This window comes from Alligator mississippiensis, chromosome 2, assembly GCF_030867095.1.
Source record: "Alligator mississippiensis isolate rAllMis1 chromosome 2, rAllMis1, whole genome shotgun sequence".
In the NCBI taxonomy this organism is placed as follows: domain Eukaryota; kingdom Metazoa; phylum Chordata; order Crocodylia; family Alligatoridae; genus Alligator; species Alligator mississippiensis.
The window spans coordinates 64,250,970-64,271,036 of NC_081825.1; the positions used below are offsets into that span (position 1 = coordinate 64,250,970).

Here is a 20,067-nt window from a genome sequence, read left to right on the forward strand (position 1 = left end):
CACTTACCTCCAGCTGTGTTGGGGGTCAGCAGGGTGCTCCACAGCTGCGGGGGAGCTTTAGGGAGTGGGGGCACAGTGGGCTTGCACCCACGCATCTCTCACTGCTCCTCAAGACTGTCTGATGTCTCCTGATGTCCAGCCTGAACCTTCTCTCTAACAATTTGTGGCTGTTATTCCTAGTAACCCCGGATGGTGCCCCGGGGGAACAGAGCCTTCCTCAATTCCCACTGGTCCCAGCTGGTAAGTTTGTAAATGGCCACCAAATCCCCTCTCGGCCTTCTCTTGTGGAGGCTGAATAGGTTCAGACCCTTTAGCCTGTCTTCGTAGGGCCTGCCCTGCTGCCCCTTCACCATGCAAGTGGCCCTCCTCTGGACCCTTTCAATGCTAGCCATATCCTTCTTGAAATGTGGCACCCAGAACTGGATGCAGTACTCCAACGGTGGCCTGACCAATGCCACATAGAGGGGAAGGATCACCTCCCTGGACCTGCTTGTGATGCATCTGTAAATGCACAACAAGGTGTGATTAGCCTTAGTGACTGCTTCCTTGCATTGGCGACTCACGTTCATCCTGGAGTCCACAATGACTCCAAGATCCCTCTCTTCCACCATGTTGACAAGGATGTTCCCCAGCCTATAGGTGTGTTGCTGGTTCCTTTTCCCTAGATGCAGTACCTAGCACTTGTCTGTGTTGAATTCCATCCTTTTCTCATCCGCCTACTTCTAACCTGTCTAGATCTATCTGGATTCTGACCCTCCCCTCCAGCGTGCCCACCTTGCCCCACAACTTGATGTCATTAGCAAATTTGGACAGCGTGCATTCCACACCCACATCCACATTGCAGATAAAGATGTTCAGCAGTACAGGCCCCAGGACCAAGCCCTGGGAGACTCCACTGCCCACATCCCTCCAGGTCGAAAATGACCCACCCATCACCACTCTCTGGGTGTGACCATCTAGCCGATTTGCCACCCATCTGACTGCGTAGGCATCAGTGCCACAGTCACCAAGTTTTTTTTAAAAGAATGTGGTGGGAAACCGTGTCAAAGACCTTTTTAAAGTTCAGGAAGACAACATCCACCCCGACACCCACATCCAGGGACTTTATGACCTGATTATAAAAAGAAACCAGGTTAGTTAGGCAGGACCTGCCCTCAGTGAACCCATGTTGGTTGCCCCTGAGCATTACCTCCCCTGCTGGGCCCTTGGAGATGTGCTCCTTAATAATTTTATCAAAGGTCTTCCCAAGGACCGAGGTAAGACCGACTGGTCTGTAATTGCCAGGGTCCCCTTTTCTCCCCTTCTTGTAAATGGGGACCACATTGGTCCTTATCCAATCCTCTGGTACCTGGCTAGAGCCCCGTGAGCACTCACAGAGCTATGCCAGAGGCCCTGCTATGACCCCTGCCAATTCCCTCAGCACCGTTGGGTGAAGAGCATCTGGACCTACTGATTTAAACATGTCCAGCCCCTCCAAAAGTTCCCTAACTAGGTCATCCCTGACCCTAGATATGGCGGTGCCTCCCCTGGGTCCATCCGCAGTTCTAGTGGGGGAGATGTCCCAGTCCCTGCTCAGGAATATGGAGGCAAAGAATTCGTTAAAGAGGTCAGCTTTTTCATTTGCCGCAATCACCAGATTGCCACGCCTATCCTCTAGGGGCCACACGTCACCCGGTGCCGCCTTCTTGCTTCCTATGTATTTGAAAAAGGACTTTTTATTATCCTTAATTCTGGTTGCTACCCCTAGCTCTAGCTCTGCCTTGACCTTCCTAACAGCCTTCTTCCAGTCCCGAGCACCGACTGTGTAATCCTCCTTGGTGATAGCCCCTTGCTTCCACTGCTTGTATGCCTCCTTTTTTGCCCTCAGGCATCCCTGGATGCCTTTGCCGAGCCATGGGGGCTTCTTAGCACTTTTGCCCCCCTTAGTGCGCGTTGGGACTGACTCCCTTTTGGCTCGGAGGATCATCTCCTTGAGGAACAACCACCCGTCTTGGAATCCTTCTGGACTCCAAGACTGCCTTCTTGTAACTACCAACTTCATGCCAGTTCATGAGTAGGAGCTTCCAGACCTCACAGTTTCTGCTTCTGTTATCACTAGCTGTTCATTGAAGGGCTTGAAAAATGTACTGAAGTCGTTTTCATGGAAGAACAGTTAAGATTGATAAAAATACTGTCTTTACTTCATAGTAAAATATCCAAGTTTTCCTCCTCATGCCTCTAATACATTTTTGGGGTAATAACTGTATTTCATTTCAAAGTTCCATGAAAATTTTAACATTAAACAAATGTAAATAGTAGTAAATATGCCAGTCTCCGTTATAGAATATAACATTTGCTTTTTTAGATTGTAGTAAGATAAAATATTTCTTGTACCATATGACTTAGTCTCTTTGTCATTCTTTATTGTTGTTCTAAAACATTATTTGAATGTAATTACATTTCAAGGTATATACAGTGAACAAAATCAAAATATTTTCTCTTGATAGGTTTAGAGATGTTTATCTTTTATACTGCAGTAGCTTGGTTGGCATCATATACAATAAGCTTCTTTAAACACTCCCCGTTACGTCTTTTATTCATGGCCTTAAACTTATCTCTAAAGTATGACACCATGCTTTTCTATACATCTTACCAGAACACTTAAAAGAAAATTTTGTGGGGAAGAGTTCTACTGCACAAATTACCTTCATATAGTCCCACTCATAAATGTTGTGTCTGCCATGAAGAACCTGCAGTTTAATTTGTCTCACTAAATAGTCAGTACCTGGTACAGTGGCTTCTAGTTGCAGTGTCTGAGCACTATCCTACGAAATAAAAGAAACCCAGGTAAATCCTTAAGTGTGGGCACTTTAATAGCAATTCCATGAAGAAAATGGCTAAGTGACTCTCAAAAACCTTAAATGGTTTTACCATTCAACAATATTCAACATTAGTGACATTTTATGGATTGTTTCTAATGTTTCAAATATGTTTTTAAAAGTGCATCTAATATCAGATTAGTCAAAAAAACAGGTTAACTGATTAGCTAATTCACTGTGAGCCACTGACCTGATTTATGTTTGTAATTTATTTCCTTCAACTATCTCAGTTCAGAGGCACCATCTGGTTTTCAAGAAGATTCTGATTTTTCAGTTTTCCAGCTGTGTTAGCTGAAGTACAAGGGGGTCATGTGTCTTGCCCATTGTCATACAGTGAATCAACAGCTCTAACAGGATTCTCCTGTTTTTTAACTACATGGTCAGTAAGGTTGGTATTTTCACCATTGTTACTATACTGTAGGTTATTCCTTTTTAACATCTGTCGATGTCTTTCATTGCTATAAATATCCTTATATTATTGCAAGGAAGAAGGTCAAGTTCAACCAAGTCAACATGAAATCATGTTAAGTGAGATATCTAGATTTACTTTAACACCAAAAATAAAGTTAAAGAAATGCTTTGCCTTTAGAATCATAGTAGACTCTACAACATTTTAATCAATTTTGTTCATCCTATATTTCTTAGAGGAAGATCACAGTTTGTAACCCATTCTTATTTTTGGCCACCTTGCACTCCAGTTTTGTATACATCTAATCTATCGCTGCTGTGCTTGATGCCAGAGGCAGCAGAAATAAAATATCTAGAAATAGTAATAATGAATTAGTAATAATGAATTGCGTGATGTCTATAACATGGGTTGATGTCAACTTAGAGTTGAACTTGATTTTCTCACACAAATTAAAAGTGGTTTTCTACATGTGTAACTCTGTGGGCTTCAGTGGAATTACACAAGTAAAGCACGGTGAAGAGACAACCCTACTGCAACCACAAATTAACTTTGTTGATCAAAATCAGAAGTTACTCAGAACTTCGTAGATTCATGGATAAAATTTTCAATTCTACAAGATCTTTTCCAGATCTGTTTAAATTGGCTTTTACATTTAATTGGCTTTTACATTTTAATGTAGTCTTGATTTTCTGTATACAAAATAATAAATAGTATAGGTAATTATCCTCCATGGTTTAATATAATAGCATTAGTATTTATAATGTTATAATACGATGCCATTAGCTAAAAAAAAATCACTTTAAAAATCAATTATTACTTTTACAAAGTGTCAGTTCTTATGACATAACAGGGCTTTTGATTAAAAATACATATTAACATAAGACTTCAAAACTGGATCTAAATTATTATTATAAAAGAATAGCTGGAAAGAGAAAGTTCACCACCACTTATTTACAGAAATTATTTGCTAAACCTGTGTGGGATTTCTACGTGGCCAAAACTTTTAAAACACAAGAACATTCATAGGATCATAACAAAGGACTGTGGGACCTTATGAGGTCACCTAGTCCAGCCCAGCCTTGAGTAGGGGGCTGGACTAGATGACTCAGTCATCTCTGACTCAATCATCCCTGACAAAAGCATCACAGCCAGGCCTCTGTCTAGCCTGCTGTTTATGGGGATATATAGGTACCCTGCAGGGGCACTGCCGGGCTGATTGAGACTAGTGGGGTCCAGGGGGGACCTGTTGAGGAATTCTTCAGCCCAGGAAGGACCAGGGCTTGTTACTTGGACCAGTGCTTTTCAACATCTTCATCAATGATCTAAATGTCGGGGTGAAAATCACACTGGCAGAGTTCTCCAATGACACTAAACTGTGAGTAATTGTGGCCACACAGGGTAGGCAGATGACAATCCAGGTGGACCTAGACAGATTAGTTAGATGAGCAGGCCAGAACCAGATGCTGTTCAACACTGAGAAGTGTAAAGTGCTCCATCTGGGGTGGAAAAATCCACAACAAACTTACAGGCTTGGTGGTGCTATACTAGCTAGCACTGTTTCTGAAAGGGACCTGGGGGTCATAATAGAAGATAAAATGAATATGAACCACCAGTGTGGTGCTACAGTTAGCAGAGCAAACAATACATTGGCAGGCATCAACCAATGGATCTCAAGCAAAACTAAGGAAGTTATTCTCCTGCTCTATTCTCATTGGTGATGCCAAAGCTGGAATACTGCATCCAGTTCTGGGTGACACAATTCAGAAGGATGTGGAGAAGCTTGAGAGAGTCCAGAAAAGAGCCATTCATTTGATGAGAGGCCTGAAGAGCAAGCCATATGAGGAAAGGCTGACAAATATGGGAGCAGTCAGCCTGGAAAAGAAAAGACTTCAGGGGGATTTGATGGCAGCTTACAAATATATGAGGGGTGAGCATCAGGGGCTAGACAAACAACTATTCACTAAAGCACCCCAGATGAAAACTAGGAGCAATGGTCATAAACTCCTAGAAGAAGGTTTCAGACTGGGTATAAGGAAAAACTTCTTCATAGTTCATAGATTTCTACAATCGGAAGGGACCTCAGAAGATCATCGAGTCTGACCCCCTGACCGTGGGCAGGAAAGAGTGCTGGTGTCAGATGACCCCAGCCAGGTGTTTGTCCAGTCCCCTCTTAAAAACTTCTAAGGTAGAGGAGAGCACCACCTCCCTTGGAAACCCATTCTAGATTCTGGTAACCCTTACCATAAAGAAGTTCTTCCTAATGTCTAGTCTGAATCTGCTGTCCATCAGTTTGTGGCCATTGTTTCTAGTTAGTTCAAGGGGCACCGTGGAAAATAGAGTACCTTCTATTCCTTGCTGCCCTTCCTCCCCTTGACAAATTTTTAGATGACCACCTGATCCCCTTTCAGCCTTCTCTTATGGAGGCTGGAGAGATCCAGGTCCCTCAATCTCTCCTTGTAGGACCTTTCCTGCAGGCCCCTAACCATACAAGTGGCCCTCCTCTGGACCCTCTCAAGGTTCATCCCTCTTGAAGTGTAACGCCTAAAACTAGATGCAGTACTCCAGCTGCGACCTTACCAATGCAACATAGAGGGGAAGTGTCACCAACTTACACCTGTTTGTGATGTACCTGTTCATGTATGATAGAGTGCAGTTAGCTTTATTGATCACTTCGTCACATTGTCAACTGATATTCATCTTTGAAGCAACTATGACTCCAAAATCCCTTCCTGCTGCTGTGATGCTTAGAAGGTCATCCCTCAATCTGTATGGGTGTTGGTGATTCCTTTTCCCTAGGTGCAGCACTCTGCACTTACCTCTGTTGAACTGCACCCTGTTTTGTTCTCCCTACCTTTTCAGCCTATCCAAATCTGCCTGGATCCATTCCCTACCCTCCAATGTGTCTACCTTGCCCCATAATTTGTTGTCATTCACAAATTTAGACAGTGTGCTCTCCACGCCCCCGTCCAAATCTCTGATGAAAATATTGAACAGCACTGGCCCGAGGACTGATCCGTGGGGGACACTGCCCACATCTTTCCAGGTCGATACCAATCTGTCCACCACCACTCTCTGGGTGCATCCCATTAGACAATTTGCCACCCACCTGACTGTGTAATCATCTAAGTTACAGCCACTTCATTTTTTTTATAAGAATGGGATGTGACACCGTATCAAAGGCTATTTTGAAATCCAAGTATATGACATCCACCTTTACTCATAAAAAGAAACAAAGTTATTCAGGCAGGATCTACCTGCTATGAATCCATGTTGGTTGCCCTTCATCATTATTTTTCCTGCTGGATTCCTGCAGATGTGATCCTTAACAATTTTTTTAAAGGTTTTCCCAAGGATAGAGGTGAGACTAACCCGTCTATAGTTACCTGGGTCCTCCCTCTTCTCCCTTTTGAAGATAGGGACCACATTGGCCCTTTTCCAGTCCTCTGGGACCTGTCCTGAGCTCCACGAGTGGTCAAACAGTCTTGCCAGTGGTTCTGCTCTGACACTGGCTAATTCCCTCAGCACTGTTGGGTGAAAATCATCTGGGCCTGCTGACTTGAACACATCAAGCCCCTCCAAGTGTCCCTTCACTAGGTCCGCACTAACCATTGGTGGGCCAGTGACACTTTTATGCCTCTCTACAGTCCAGTTTGGAGATATACCTATTAGGGCTGTGCAGAGCTTTGGCCCTCGATACAATTTGGCTGAGATTTGGCCTGATTTGGTGGCTGAATCTCTGAATCTGAATCAAATCAGAGAACCCTTTAATCTCTCTGAATAGAATTGGAAACCTCCGAATTGATTCAGAGAGATTTGGAAAGATGTGGTGATTTGGACATAGCCACAGCTTTAAATGTTTTTTTCTACATGCCTCTAGGTAGCAGGCAACTCGTGAACACTGCGACGCTGGGGCACATGGTGTCCCCCACAGAAGCATAGGGGGCTCCCCAGCGTGCTCGGCAGCAGACCTGGAAGTGGACCAGAAGCACCCTTAGCTCAGTGACTGGTGCCTCCTGGGTCTGGAGGGGGGCACCCGGGGTCCCCCCCCCACAGCTGATCACTGACCCTGGGGGGCCCTCAGCATGCTCCCCAACAGACCTGGAAGTGGACCAGAAGCACTTCCAGTCCACTTCTGGGTTCATCGCTGAGCATGTGGAGGGCCACCCCCCGCACTTCTGTGAGACGCTCCATGCACCCCAGTATTACAATGTTCACAAGCCGCGCTGGTTCCACAAGGTATGTAGAAAAAACATTTCTGTGTCTGTGTCCAAACCACTGATTCTCCAAATCAGCATCGAAGCTTCAGATTCAGATTTGGCCAAATCGAATTGGGGACAGTGATCAGAATCAATGTATCAAATCACTGTCCCTGATTGAGGCCAAATCCTAATCGAATAGGGCCCACTTCACACACCCCTAATGCCTATATCCATATTCAGGAATACTGATGCAAAGAAATCATTGAAGAGCTCAGCTTTGTCCCTCCTATCTGTCACTAATTGCCCCAGCCTCTCCTGTAGGAGTCCTATATTACCATGTGCCTTCTCTTTGCTCCCTATGTACCTGAAAAGGGACATTTTGTTGTCTTTAATATTTGTTGCCAATGTGAGTTCCATTGCTGCCTTGGCCTTTTGAATTGATTCCCTGCAAGCATGAGCCAAGCAGGTATATTCCTTGTTGGTGGCCACCCCCTGCTTCCATAGTCTGTATGCCTCTTTTTTCATCCCTAGGCTTTCCTGGATTTTCCTGTTCAGCCAAGAGGGTTGCTTGGCCCCTCTTCTGACTCTTAACGATAACCTCCAGAGTGTCTATAGCTCCACCCAACTTGGTGTTATCCACAAATTTGCTGAGCATGCACTCGGTCCCATATTCCAAATTATTTATGAGAATAATGTGGAACTCCACTTGATACCTCCTCCTAAATAAACATTGAGTCATTGATTTAAAATCTGATATAAATCTGATTTAACTTTTGTCTATTTATTAACATCCAGGAACTATCCAAATGTGATAATCATGTTTTTTCTTTGTCTCTCACTACAAGCCAGAGGTCATTAAGAAATACTGAGTTCAAATGAATTCAGCCAGTTTTTTGGACTAATTGCTCACATATTGATTAATTTAATATAGCCTGAGTAGGTGCATACCCTTGTGTGGTAATTTTAGGACTCCCTGGTTTTTCTGTTAATACAGTAGTCATTGTTTTAACCAAATAATAAACCTAAACACATATGGTAAAAGTTGCAAGAACAAGTATCTTTACAGTTCTTTTAAGAGTCTCAAACGCAAGATCTAACAGGATACCAGACAGAGTAAGTATGTCAATGCTGAAGTGTCAATAGCTGTGAAAAAAAAATTATTATAATACCCTTTTGAATCATTGATAGAGTAGGTCAGTTGCTGAACATTAGAATTCCCTAGTAATCTGCATTTTTAGAAGTGAATAATTAAAATATTATTACATCACAGAATACCTCTGGGCATTATCCTGGAAGAGGTGATGATATCACTATGTCAATGCTGTAATTTTTATATCCCATATCTACATTTACCTGTCAAAGTCATAGTTCATTACATGTTCAGCTTCATGATTAAATCTTGGATTTGTCCCTTGCTGTCATACAACATATAATTGAAATGAGCTACTGTAAAAGGATTGTTATTGTGATCACTGATGCCATGAAGGTTGATTAGAAGTAGGACTCAGTCAGTTTTGGAAATACTGAATTTTCTCAAGGTTACGTGTGTACTACTAAGATTTGCAAGTAATTATACCAGTTTGTGTAATTTCTGTCCCTAGCCAAAAGGATATGAATGAAACTACCAAACTCATTTCACATAGGTCACCAAACATCAGTCAGCTTAAAACATTTTTTCAGTAACTTTTTATCTAGGCTGTTGTGAAGCAGTGAGAATAAACTCTTCCAAGCTCACAGCAGGGAGAAACTTACTGACCCCACTGGAGCCAACTACGATCACTGACTGGCAGCCTCCACAGTTCATCAGCAGCTGCTCAGTCAAGATTGGCCCCACCTGAGGCAGTGCAGGTATCCACTGCCAGTGCCAGAAGGAGAAACAGACAGATGCCAGAGCAGTACAGGGAGCTGGCAATGCCGAGGCACCGGTGCCGATCTCTGGGCTGCAGATTGCTGACAGAACTAACCCTCAACAGCCCAGAGGGGCTTCATTTAAAGTGCCACCGCAAAGACCACAACAGCAGAAACAGGGAGCACCAGCAGGTAGGTGTGCCAAAGGAAACCAGCCAACTGGGAAAACCAGCAGCGCTTCAAGCAGCTTTTGCTTTCTGGTTGTTTTTTCTTTTTACTTTACTGGGTCTCAGAGCCCAGGAGGCTGGGCTACAGCCCTAGGAAAAGGGGTAGGATTGAACCAATGCCAGTTTAGTCACACTGGCAGGGGAGCCAACTTGAGGCTCACCAAGGAGCTGAGTTGATAAGGGCAGGTGGATGGACTCGCCACACCTGGGAAAGTGGCAGATGCCACTGAAGTTTTAATGACAGATACCAAAGCATCCAAGCCTGGAAGTGCCCAATCTGGGATAAAGGGGGCCAGGAAGGCCTATATATTTCCTTTTGGTTCCTTTTATTTCTTTTGAGAGCTGAGCACTTTAGAAAGACCTGCAGCCCTAAGGACTGGATTATCTTGGGGCTAGTGGTCACAGTCTGCAGTACCAATGACCCTACTGGCCAATACTTACCTGAGTTCTTTTTTACCATGTGTGCTGTCCTCCATTTCTCCTCCACGGATTGTGTCATGACCAACTGAATGGAAAGCCAGTTCAGTCACAGTCTCCATAAACCAGGCCTGAGATAAGTGGGGGTCTGCAAGGGTGAAGAACAAAAGAAGAGCACTCATTGAGAACCAAGGGTGTAACGCATGCTGTAACCACAGCGTGGCATTGGACAGGGTGTAGAGGACGTTGGAACCCCATAGAAGAACCAAACCCAGCTCATACAGCAGAAGCAGACCATCTCCCAACTAAGGCAAATTCAACAGAACGTGGCAGATCTCTGCTAGGTGCTAGAACTGGATGAGCTTGCATCCCCCATGGCCATTGGGCCCCACAGCCCTATCTCATACTGCACCAACAGCTGTATTTGAAACAGCTTGAAAGTAGGAAAATATAAATATAATATTATCAAGACTGACTTTCTTGGGCATTTTGGCTTAAATTAATAGTGATGAAATTTTCTAATAGACCATGCCAATATAAACTAGCCCTTACCTACTTCTAATAGTTTTAATACAGTTTGAAGATCCTAGAGAATTCTGTGTTCACTCTTGCCGTTTGTGGATTCTGATTTTGTAGGCTGTAAGAATTAATTATAATAATTGTAATTATAATAATAATTGTAATTAATTGTAAGAAACTAATGTATAGTACTTTCCCCTCCTCACTTGAATTTTGCAGTTACCTCGTTTATTGTTATTCTGGGATAAAACTACTCTTTTTCCAGTATTACCTTTTTCGAACCATTTTACAATACTCTGGATGAATAGAGTGCTGTCAGTTGCTGTGAACAACTGAGCAGATTCTGCCACTGAGAATAGGAAGGAACTTAATAATACACTAAATTAAAAGTATTCCAAATTAGAAATGTGGAGAGGAAATTAAACTGTAGATTGTGTGCAAAATTCACTGTATAGGGGTACATTTATCTGAAACCATGACAATGGGAATTTGGAATGGTTGCTAGCCATATCTATATTCTGGCAATATTAGATGAGTGAAACATTTCTATAATGCACAATGAAGGAAATGAAAGAATAAGCAGAAAATGAAACTCAAAATGTCATCTAACTACTTCAAACAGAAAACTAAGACATAGGTACTATACTAACAAAATTTTAATTATTTTATAGGATAAGAAAATTATGTTGTAGAAAAGAGTTTTGACTGATATAATTGACATACTCCTTTATGATGTATTCAAATAAAAAACAAGATGACACAGAAAATAATGGAAATAGGAGCTAAATATTCCGTAATATGAAGATGATGGTAGAACTGAAGCCACAATTCAATATGGTTGAATTTTACCTTTAACGCCATGGAGTTAAAGTAAATGATATGCCCCAAGCTAAATTGTGGCAATGTGAAACTAGTGTCATTTGGAGGTAAAAGCCAAACAAGTGAAGCTGAAATTCAGCAATGTTGACTGCACCTGAAAGGCAGCAGCCAAAGCAAAAACATAACAATGTGAGTGAAGCTTAAAAGGCAATGATGTGAGGCTGAGAAAATTAAGCATAATAAGGCTGGCTGAAGATCCCTAGCAAAAGAACTCTTCTGCCATCTCATCACCCCAAAGGAATTCCTGTTTGCAAAATGTGAGCTCTCTTTGTATAAAACGAACTCTTCTTCCTAACTGTATAAAACTGGATTAAAACATAAGGTCAGGCAAGAAAACAGAAGGTCTGGTACAGAATGACTGTGTGCCAATAGACATTGTATGACATTTAGACAATGTAGATATTGTTGACATTTTGTTTCTTTTGCCAGAAGTCACCATGTATGACTTCACTAGATAGAAGAGGAGGTGCATGGGTTGCCATAATGGGTAGTTCTTTTTTTTCAATCAAAACGTTGATTCATAAGGTGAGTTTCCTTTGCTTGCTCTCTGGAACCTAGACAGAGCATAAGTGCTCTCTGGGGATTTGAACTATTACCCCCCAAACCTTTATCATGTTTTCTACTGAAGCTAATTTTAAAGATAAAAGAAAACCATTGTCATTGTTATATCCTTAGCTGTGGCTGGTTAAACAGATACCCTTTCCAAAACTGATGCTACAGTTGCAAAAATACTACAAGTCTTTCCCCTTGTTTAATAATAAGAATAAAAAAAACACCTCTTTCTTCTGGTCCCTTTTATTCAGTCTTTCATGGCTTATTCTACATTGTACTCTAAAAACTAAGGTATAAAACTATCTAAGTCTCTTTTTACTATCCTTTTCATTCTATTATGCTCAGACTATAGTTTCAAAGGTATACATCTGTGAAAGCTATGGGTTCAGAAGAATCCAAATAAGAATACTTTTGCTATCCCGTTTAATTAACACAGCTTTGATTAAGACTGTATTCCAGAATCCTTTTAAAAAGTATCAAAAACTGGAGCAGCCAAATAGTTGGGGGGGGGGGGGGTTGTTTGTCATGTGCAGATGTGCAGTTTTTCCTCTTTTTTTTCTTAAAATGATTTTCTTTTACATTCCATTTCATGTTCCATATTGTAGAAGTGGCCATTGATAGCATTACCAGTTGCAATGAGCCTTTTCAGCATCATTTATAAGAAATCAAAAGCTTCAGTGTCTCTAGCACTGGGTCAAGTAGACTCAGAGGACTAAGATATAAAATGAGAAGTTATGAGTAAGATATGAGTAGGAGAGTTTTATTTTGGTTTTTCTTTATATGTTTCATTTTCATTTGGGTCCTTTAAAAAAACAGTTAAAAGTCAGAAATAAAATCTGAGCTACTTATCTCGCTTTTATTGTAGTCAGTATGGAATATAAGATTTCACACAATGTGGAGTTTTTTGCTTGCTTGCTTTACACAAAGAGGTGAGGTAAGATAAGAACAGAACATTTTTATCTGTGAATTTCTGGGCTCTTCCCAGCTTCAGGCATAGCTTGGGCATGAGTTCAGCCTAATTTTTGCTATTTAGATCTTTAGAATCAATAATGGTTACAAGACAAAAAGCTAGGCAGTGGTTCTAAGATTTCCTTTGAAACAGCAAATTCTGCTTCCTTAGAAAGAGTTGAGTACATTTAAAATTTGGAAAACTTTACATGTAAAAACTTTGCTGTTTTTAAATACATTTCCTTTATCTACATAATGGGATTATGTATTGGCCATGTATTTCATTTACAGAAATCTAATTCTGCTTTGCTCATTGGTTCTGAAAGCAATTGGCCATTACATTTGCACATATGAAATAAAGACAGCCAAGTGAGATGTTATATATTTTCCCCTTCACTGACATCACTGATGCTATTGACACTGCAGTAACGTGAAATGTATTAGTCCTCATGGCTTGCTAAAATTTGCTTTATACCATGAATTGCTGGTTGCTTTTTTACACGATACTTAAGCAGTATTCTGTAATTCTGACTTCCATTCTTAACTCTTCATTGTTGATTTTTTTTTTTTTTTTTTTTTTTTTTTTTTTTTTTTTTTTTTTTTTTGCTACGGGCCCCAAATGAGCAAAACCCATAAGCAGTGCTTACATTTAAGCACATTGTTAACATGTCCATTCAATTAAAGCAGTTAAGTTTGTGTGTATATCCCATTGTAGTCAAGTATGTTTGTCACAAACCTCACCATATTTTGGGGTGTTTGTGGGATGTCATGATGGTTTTTTTGTTTGTTTTACTGGTGGTATATGTGGTCCCAGTGAAGAGCCAGCGTTATACTGTATTCATTTATGTCACTTTTATTTTTGAAAGGGTTATTATGTTCTGCTGTCTGTATGCATCTTTGTGATTTTGGACATAGTTTAGTCAAAGAAACTGAGGGTTGTATACATAAGGAAAAGGGAGTAGGCAAAACTGTTAAGTATCTCTTGATATTGTGTTACCAGGTCAAGAACAATTGCCACCCCCAAACACCGGCAGAAGGGACTATTGTTTGGATGTGCGCTCAAGATATTGTCTTCTTATAATGAAAAAATCAACCCCTCCATAGCATAGACATCTCAGAGTAATGAGTTATTAGCTGGAGAAATTCTAGATGCACCAGGAAAGAGAGACATTTCTGAAGGATTCTGAAACTCATGAGCAATAAAAAACAGTGCTGATGGTGGGGAAGGAGGGTGGTAGCTTGGAGTTATTTAGGGATTTCCTATGACATAGTCCTGGTTTGTGGGAAAGTCCAGGTCACCAGTGGTCAGGGCTGGCAGGATGACCAGGAAGGCTGATCTCTGGAAAGATTGGAAAAGTATCAGACAGAGGGGCTAAACTGTAGGCAGATAAGAGGGTAATAATCTTTTCTTATCTTTTTGTCATGTCTTCAAACAATGTGGTAGGTTTTTCTTGTAAAATTCCTTTCTCCTATAAAATCCTTTTGTTGTTTTGTCTTCTTGTTGATTGCCTCTGGTAAAGAGTGATCTCAGGGCAAGTTATATACCATTCCCTAAAATTCTTTTACAACCCAAAGGGAAGATACGTGAAGCTGGCAGAGATTCCCTTGCTACAGCTGTGATGTCTCATATAAGGGTAGCGGAACTGAGGTTTGCAGAATCAGGAATTATCCATGGGCAACCTTGGCCTGTACCTTTGGCCAAGCAGCAGAAAACTGGGGAGAAACCCAGGGCTCAGGGAATACCCTGTGGACAGATGTGTGACAACAGTAACAGGTATTTTTGAGAGAGAGAGATGCGCACGCACACACACACATAGATATGTGTGATGGCGACGGGCCGCTGTCAAGGACACAGGAGGAGGACAGACAGGATGGGGGGGCAGCAACACCCCTCCAAGAAAATCTCAGGCCGAGATACATACCTCCGGGAGCGGCGGCGGCAGCAGTCATTACAGCCGCGCGAGCCGGCGCTACACCAGCTGTTTAAACAGCTGTTCCCGATCAGGGGAACAGCTGAGCCAATCGCGGCAGCCGCAGCGGCTGTCGCAAGAAGTTTAAAAACCCCGGCAAATCCCGCAGAAGGCGGGAAGCCAGAGGAGAAGAGAGGAGGCATGCAGCACATTGCTGCTGCTGAGGCTTCCCCAGAGCCAGAGCCTCAGGCAGGCAACTGGGCATCAGCCCAGCAGCTGAGGAGAGAGCTGGAAACCCCATTGGGGGCAGGAGGAGTGATCCCCAGGGGCTACCGGGACCAGAGCAGCGACTTGGGAAACCTCCCCATTCCCGAGGAGTATTATTTCTGAGAATAGGGGAGAGAAGATAAGAAGTGACCTGAGCTAGCGGCCGGGTCAGGCGGAGGCTAAGCCAGACTGCCTGAAGATGACCATTGGTCTCGGGATGGCCTGTTAGTAAGAAGGTCCGCAAGTAGCTGCGGACGACCATATCATTGACAGATGACCGGTTGGCGAGTGGACGGGGTGTAGGGGTGGCAGAGCCCCATGGAACATCTGAGGACCCCACCGTGAGTACCCTCCCCACTGGGCAAGTCCCTCTGGTAGATCTCCACTGAACCCCCTCCTTCGAATCACTCATACCATCCAAGTCGTGGCACGCTGGACGAGAGGGGAGGGGCTACCGGACAAAGGGTGGTACCGGACGTGAGGCCCACCAACGTCACAATATGTATATAAATATATATATAGATATATAAAGCTTAGTTCAAGATGAAGAATACCAATGTAGATAATTGATGAGGATGAGTCTGGCCATTAAAAGATTCCTTAAAGCTTTTTCAAGCTTCTATAATGTGATACTGAATTCAGATACCGTTTATAGAAGTGGCATGTTTGAAATATCTATTCTTCATTTACAACTCTTGATCTGAAGAAAAATTTTCTTTCTTTATTTTTGTGGTTCTTTTCTTCCAGATCAACCCCTGGAATTCTTCCAGTAACAAGATTGGGTTTTTTTTCCAGACAAGAATGATGCTGATCTTACATTCTTTTTCACCCTCATTAGAGGTGTAAGTATGTCTGATCGTTGGGTTAGGCTTCCAGGTATATCTAAGCCTTGAACACACATTATATTTATAGGACTACAGTCATAGGATTATAGGAAAGCAGGGCTGGAAGGGACTGTTAGACCCCGACTCCATGCGGTGCCCAACGACTAGGGAGATGATGGTCCAATTGCTAATGGATCCTGTTACTCATTAGAGCAAGCAGGGAGCAAACACCAGCACACATTGCTCACAACAGCTTTATTCAGAATGGAGACAGCTTCGGGCAAAGGTCCCTCAGACACACACCCTGTGAACCAGGGGACCTGCCATGAACAATAGTTCTTTCCACGTTTATACACCTTGGTTCATGCTCATTAACATTTACTCCACCTTTGCCCCTCCTTTGGTTCCACCCATATTTCCTCCTGTTTCAAGCTCTGCCTCTGTTTACTGTTTACTTCATTAATATGAAATTGCCTGTGCATTTCATTCATTTACATGACTTTATGCTATAAGCACATGTCTAAGACCTTGACTTCATTTCTTTGGTCAATGGGCGAACTTTGACCGAAACCTGGAAGCTTCTGGAGGCTTCTTCACCAATCACCATTCACCTTTTCATATATGTTTATTTTGGATTCTGTTACCAGTTACATGTTGTTTTTCACATTCCAGTCTGTTTTTCTATCCCACGTTGTACTATCTCCACATTCCTTAGACCCCTATATCTTACCTTGTTCCTTAGTATAGCTGGTTCATATCACACAGACTTACTTGCTGCTTTTTCCAGAAAATGGTCAACACAATTAAGATGGTTACTTAGCATAAGCAAATGGCTGGTTTAGCATAAGCATTCATAAGATTTTACAACACTACTATATGGTTAGAAAACTACTTGCCTAAGCATTTCGCAATGTTACTTTTAAAATATCATTTTGCTTTGTGGTCAGTAACTTTTGCAGGGCCACAAATTAAATCATTGTTTCAGCTACAAATCCAGTGCTCCCCAAGGTCCAAATACAGTCACCCTAACCAGGGACCTCATGAGGTCATCCAATCAGACTCCTGCTCAAGGCAGGATCATCCCTGACTAAACCACCGTAGCCAATTGTCTGTCCAACCTGGTCTTGAAAATTTTCCAGGAATGGAGATTTGACAGCTTCCAATGATCTTAGTCACAAAGTTCTTCCTAATAGTCCATCAAAATTTCCTCTACTGCAGCTTGAGGCCTTTGTTCTTAGTCCTGTGTCCTGTGACCACAGAGAGTAGTCCATCTCCATCCTTTCTATAATCGCCCTTTAGGTTTCTGAAGAAGGTTGTCGGATTCCCCCTTCAGTCTTCTCTTTTTGAAACTTATATAACCCTTGTTCTTTCAGCCTTTCCTCTGTGCTAGTCTGTCTCCAATTTGTCCACTTCTTTCTTGAAGAGGTAGGCCCAAACTGACAGTATTCCAGATGAGGCCTCCCCAGCACCAAATAGAGTAGAAGAATCACTTCCCTTGATTTGCAAGTGACACTCCTGTTAACACAACTCAGTATGTTATTGGCTTTTTTGTCATCAAGAACACACTGTTGGCTTATATTCAGGTTATGGCCCACTGTAGACCCCCGGATTCTTTTCTACAAAAATGTAGTGTGAAATGCATGTCTGTGCACTCACATTTCTTCACAGTCCGCTTCCTCAAGTCGGCTGAAAGGCACACTCTCCAGCCAGGCTTAATAGGAGCTTCTCTTTCACTCCCCTTGTTCCCACAGCAGAAGCAACAGCGCGGCAACAGCAGCTGTTCACTAGGGTAGCTCTGCAACGACTGCCACAGAAAGCAAAGCTGCAGCGCTTCTCTCCACTGGCTGTCAGGGAGCCAGCCACTCTTCCCCTCTCCTTGTAGTGGAGAGAGATCGTAAAGCACTCTGGGATGCTGGCAGTTTGAGAGACATATAACTCATGTACCAGTCATGTAACTGTCTGTACATTGCATGTAGCACTACAAAATCCTGTGCTTTAAGAAGTTCCTGTTTGAAACATTAACTTTTTTTGTAAGAGATCACCCATTCTGTGATAGATCCACCACCTGTGCAGCATTGCAAACAGCTTGAATGTACGGATGCTTGCCTTTTGCCATGCTATAAAGGTATATATAGCACTACAAAAGTACTGTGTGTCCACAGCCCCAGATATGGTCACATATTTTGCAATCCCAATCAATCTACTGTAATATTTGTTTTGATGACATGGTTCCAGTAGCCGTTTCCAGGAACATAGCATCAATGCAAGAAGGTATTTTGGCAAGAAACAGGGAAGCATCAGAAAACACAGACCCTGTAGTAATGTCCTCTCCAGAAATGATCTCTTGAATACATGGTACTTGTAGAAACAATTATAGAGCACTGAGGCATGGAAGATCTCACAGGGAGAGGGGAATTGGAGATGGTTAGGAGAGTGTTATGCAGTTATGTGGGAACAGATGTTAAAATACTCTTGCCTATATTTTGGAATGAAAGTGTAATAGATGAAAGACAAAGTAAATTGTAGCATGATGATATACAGTTGTTATACCAGCAAGCTTGCTAAACATTTGTAACTTAAAAATTAAAATAAATGTAAGATCTTTGCAGAAGAGGCCATATCATTAAAAATATCACTGGCTATCTAACCTGCTAATGAAGTTCTTATTTCTTCAAATACATATATTCAATATAACTCGCACAATGCACTCCATCTTTCAGTATGGCATTCATGCATGCCTCCTGTTCAGAACAGATGTTAAGTACAGTAGTAACTGTTCCTTTCCACTGATATAGTTTCAAACAATTAAGTGAATGGTTTAGGATCATGCTAAATTAGTTAAATTGTTTTATCATTATGTGCTTGTTTGCATTTGTAAAGCTCATAATTAGACACTAAAAACTGGAAGTGACTGAAGATGTTGCCTTCACTAAAATTGTTCTCAGCCAAATAAAATATTAACCACTGTTTCAACATAGCAGGAAAAGCTACTGTTTGTCTGAAAGCACTAAAAAGTAAATGATGCGTTCTAACTGCTTTGGTTTGCATCAGTTAATCAGTATATTAATAGAATTGTCTGCTTGCATTCTTCATGTGTCTTTTGGAAGCGTTCATTAAGCATTATCACAATTATTTTGCTTTCATGATTTCACATAGCTTTGCTCAAAGGATTTTCCCCCTGTATGTTCATGACCGACCATCAAAACATCATGGAGGTCCACTTTTAACACATTTGAACTTGTATTTCTTTTTAAAAACTGTTTTGAGTTATTTAATGCTGAATGTTGCTTACTTCAATAACACCCAAAAGAATCCTAAAGGAAGATTACATAAGGAAAATTATCACTACATTTAAAAGCTTATCTCTCCACAGCTTTTAATACATTGGCAGACAATAAATTATAGTATAGAGCATTTTTGACATTTTTGTTTTATATAAAGTGAAAATATTCATTTCTAGATGCAGTTTCATGACTTTGAGGCATCCACGTTTTTCAGTTTCCTTGACAACAGCTATATAGATGCTGCTATCACTATGGGAATGGTTCTCTTAAATGAAGCTGCTACTTCCAAAGGAGACGTTGGAAAAAGGAGAAGTAAGTTATTTCATAAGCTAGCAGAATCTTTGCATTTCATTTATTAAAAGTATTTTGAGAAATACAAATAGAATTAACACAGAGTAAAAATCTTGAAAAGCCCATGTACCTACAGATTTTGTGCTAGTATAACTGTCTGCAGTTTTTGCATTCTGATTTTACTTTATTTTGTTTTCTTTCTAACCAAGAGAGTTCTATCTGTTCAATCCCCATTTGTGAAATCCTAAAGAGGTCTTAAATGGTATACCATTTCCCTTTTGGGACTATCTATACCTCCATGACTCCATCAGCAGTAATGGGTTTACATTACTTTAATTATCATGGTCACTGGCACAGAGAAAGGGAGACAAGATGATAGCTGCCCCCTTCTCCCTCTGCTGCTGATTGGCCAAGAGGGCTGCCCATCATGCAGCCCCAGCCCTTGCCACCAATTAGTGGAACTGCATAACCAGCAGCCTTCTTGGCCAATTAGTGCTTAAGGGTGGGGCTATCTGAAGAGCAGCCTTCTGTGGCAAGGAGTGGGGCCACTGCCGGGGCCCCTCGGCCAATCAGTGATGTGGGGGCCCTTGCCACGAAAAACCAGATAAGTGGCAGCAGGCACCACGACAAACCCA

General features: G+C 41.8%; 1 protein-coding gene across 5 annotated transcripts in view; it reads left to right on the forward strand.

Annotated features, from left to right (window-relative positions):
• Window positions 1-20,067, forward strand: part of TUSC3 (tumor suppressor candidate 3) — a 324,556-nt gene that overhangs the window by 277,041 nt on the left and 27,448 nt on the right. For all 5 annotated transcript variants that reach the window (XR_009459776.1, XM_059721780.1, XM_014594993.3 and 2 more), the window contains one exon: window positions 19,379-19,453. Coding sequence is in view for 4 of the 5 variants with exons in the window: in XM_059721780.1 (XP_059577763.1) it covers window positions 19,379-19,453 (75 nt within the window). In the remaining variant the exon portion in view is untranslated. The remainder of the gene's footprint in view (window positions 1-19,378; window positions 19,454-20,067) is intronic.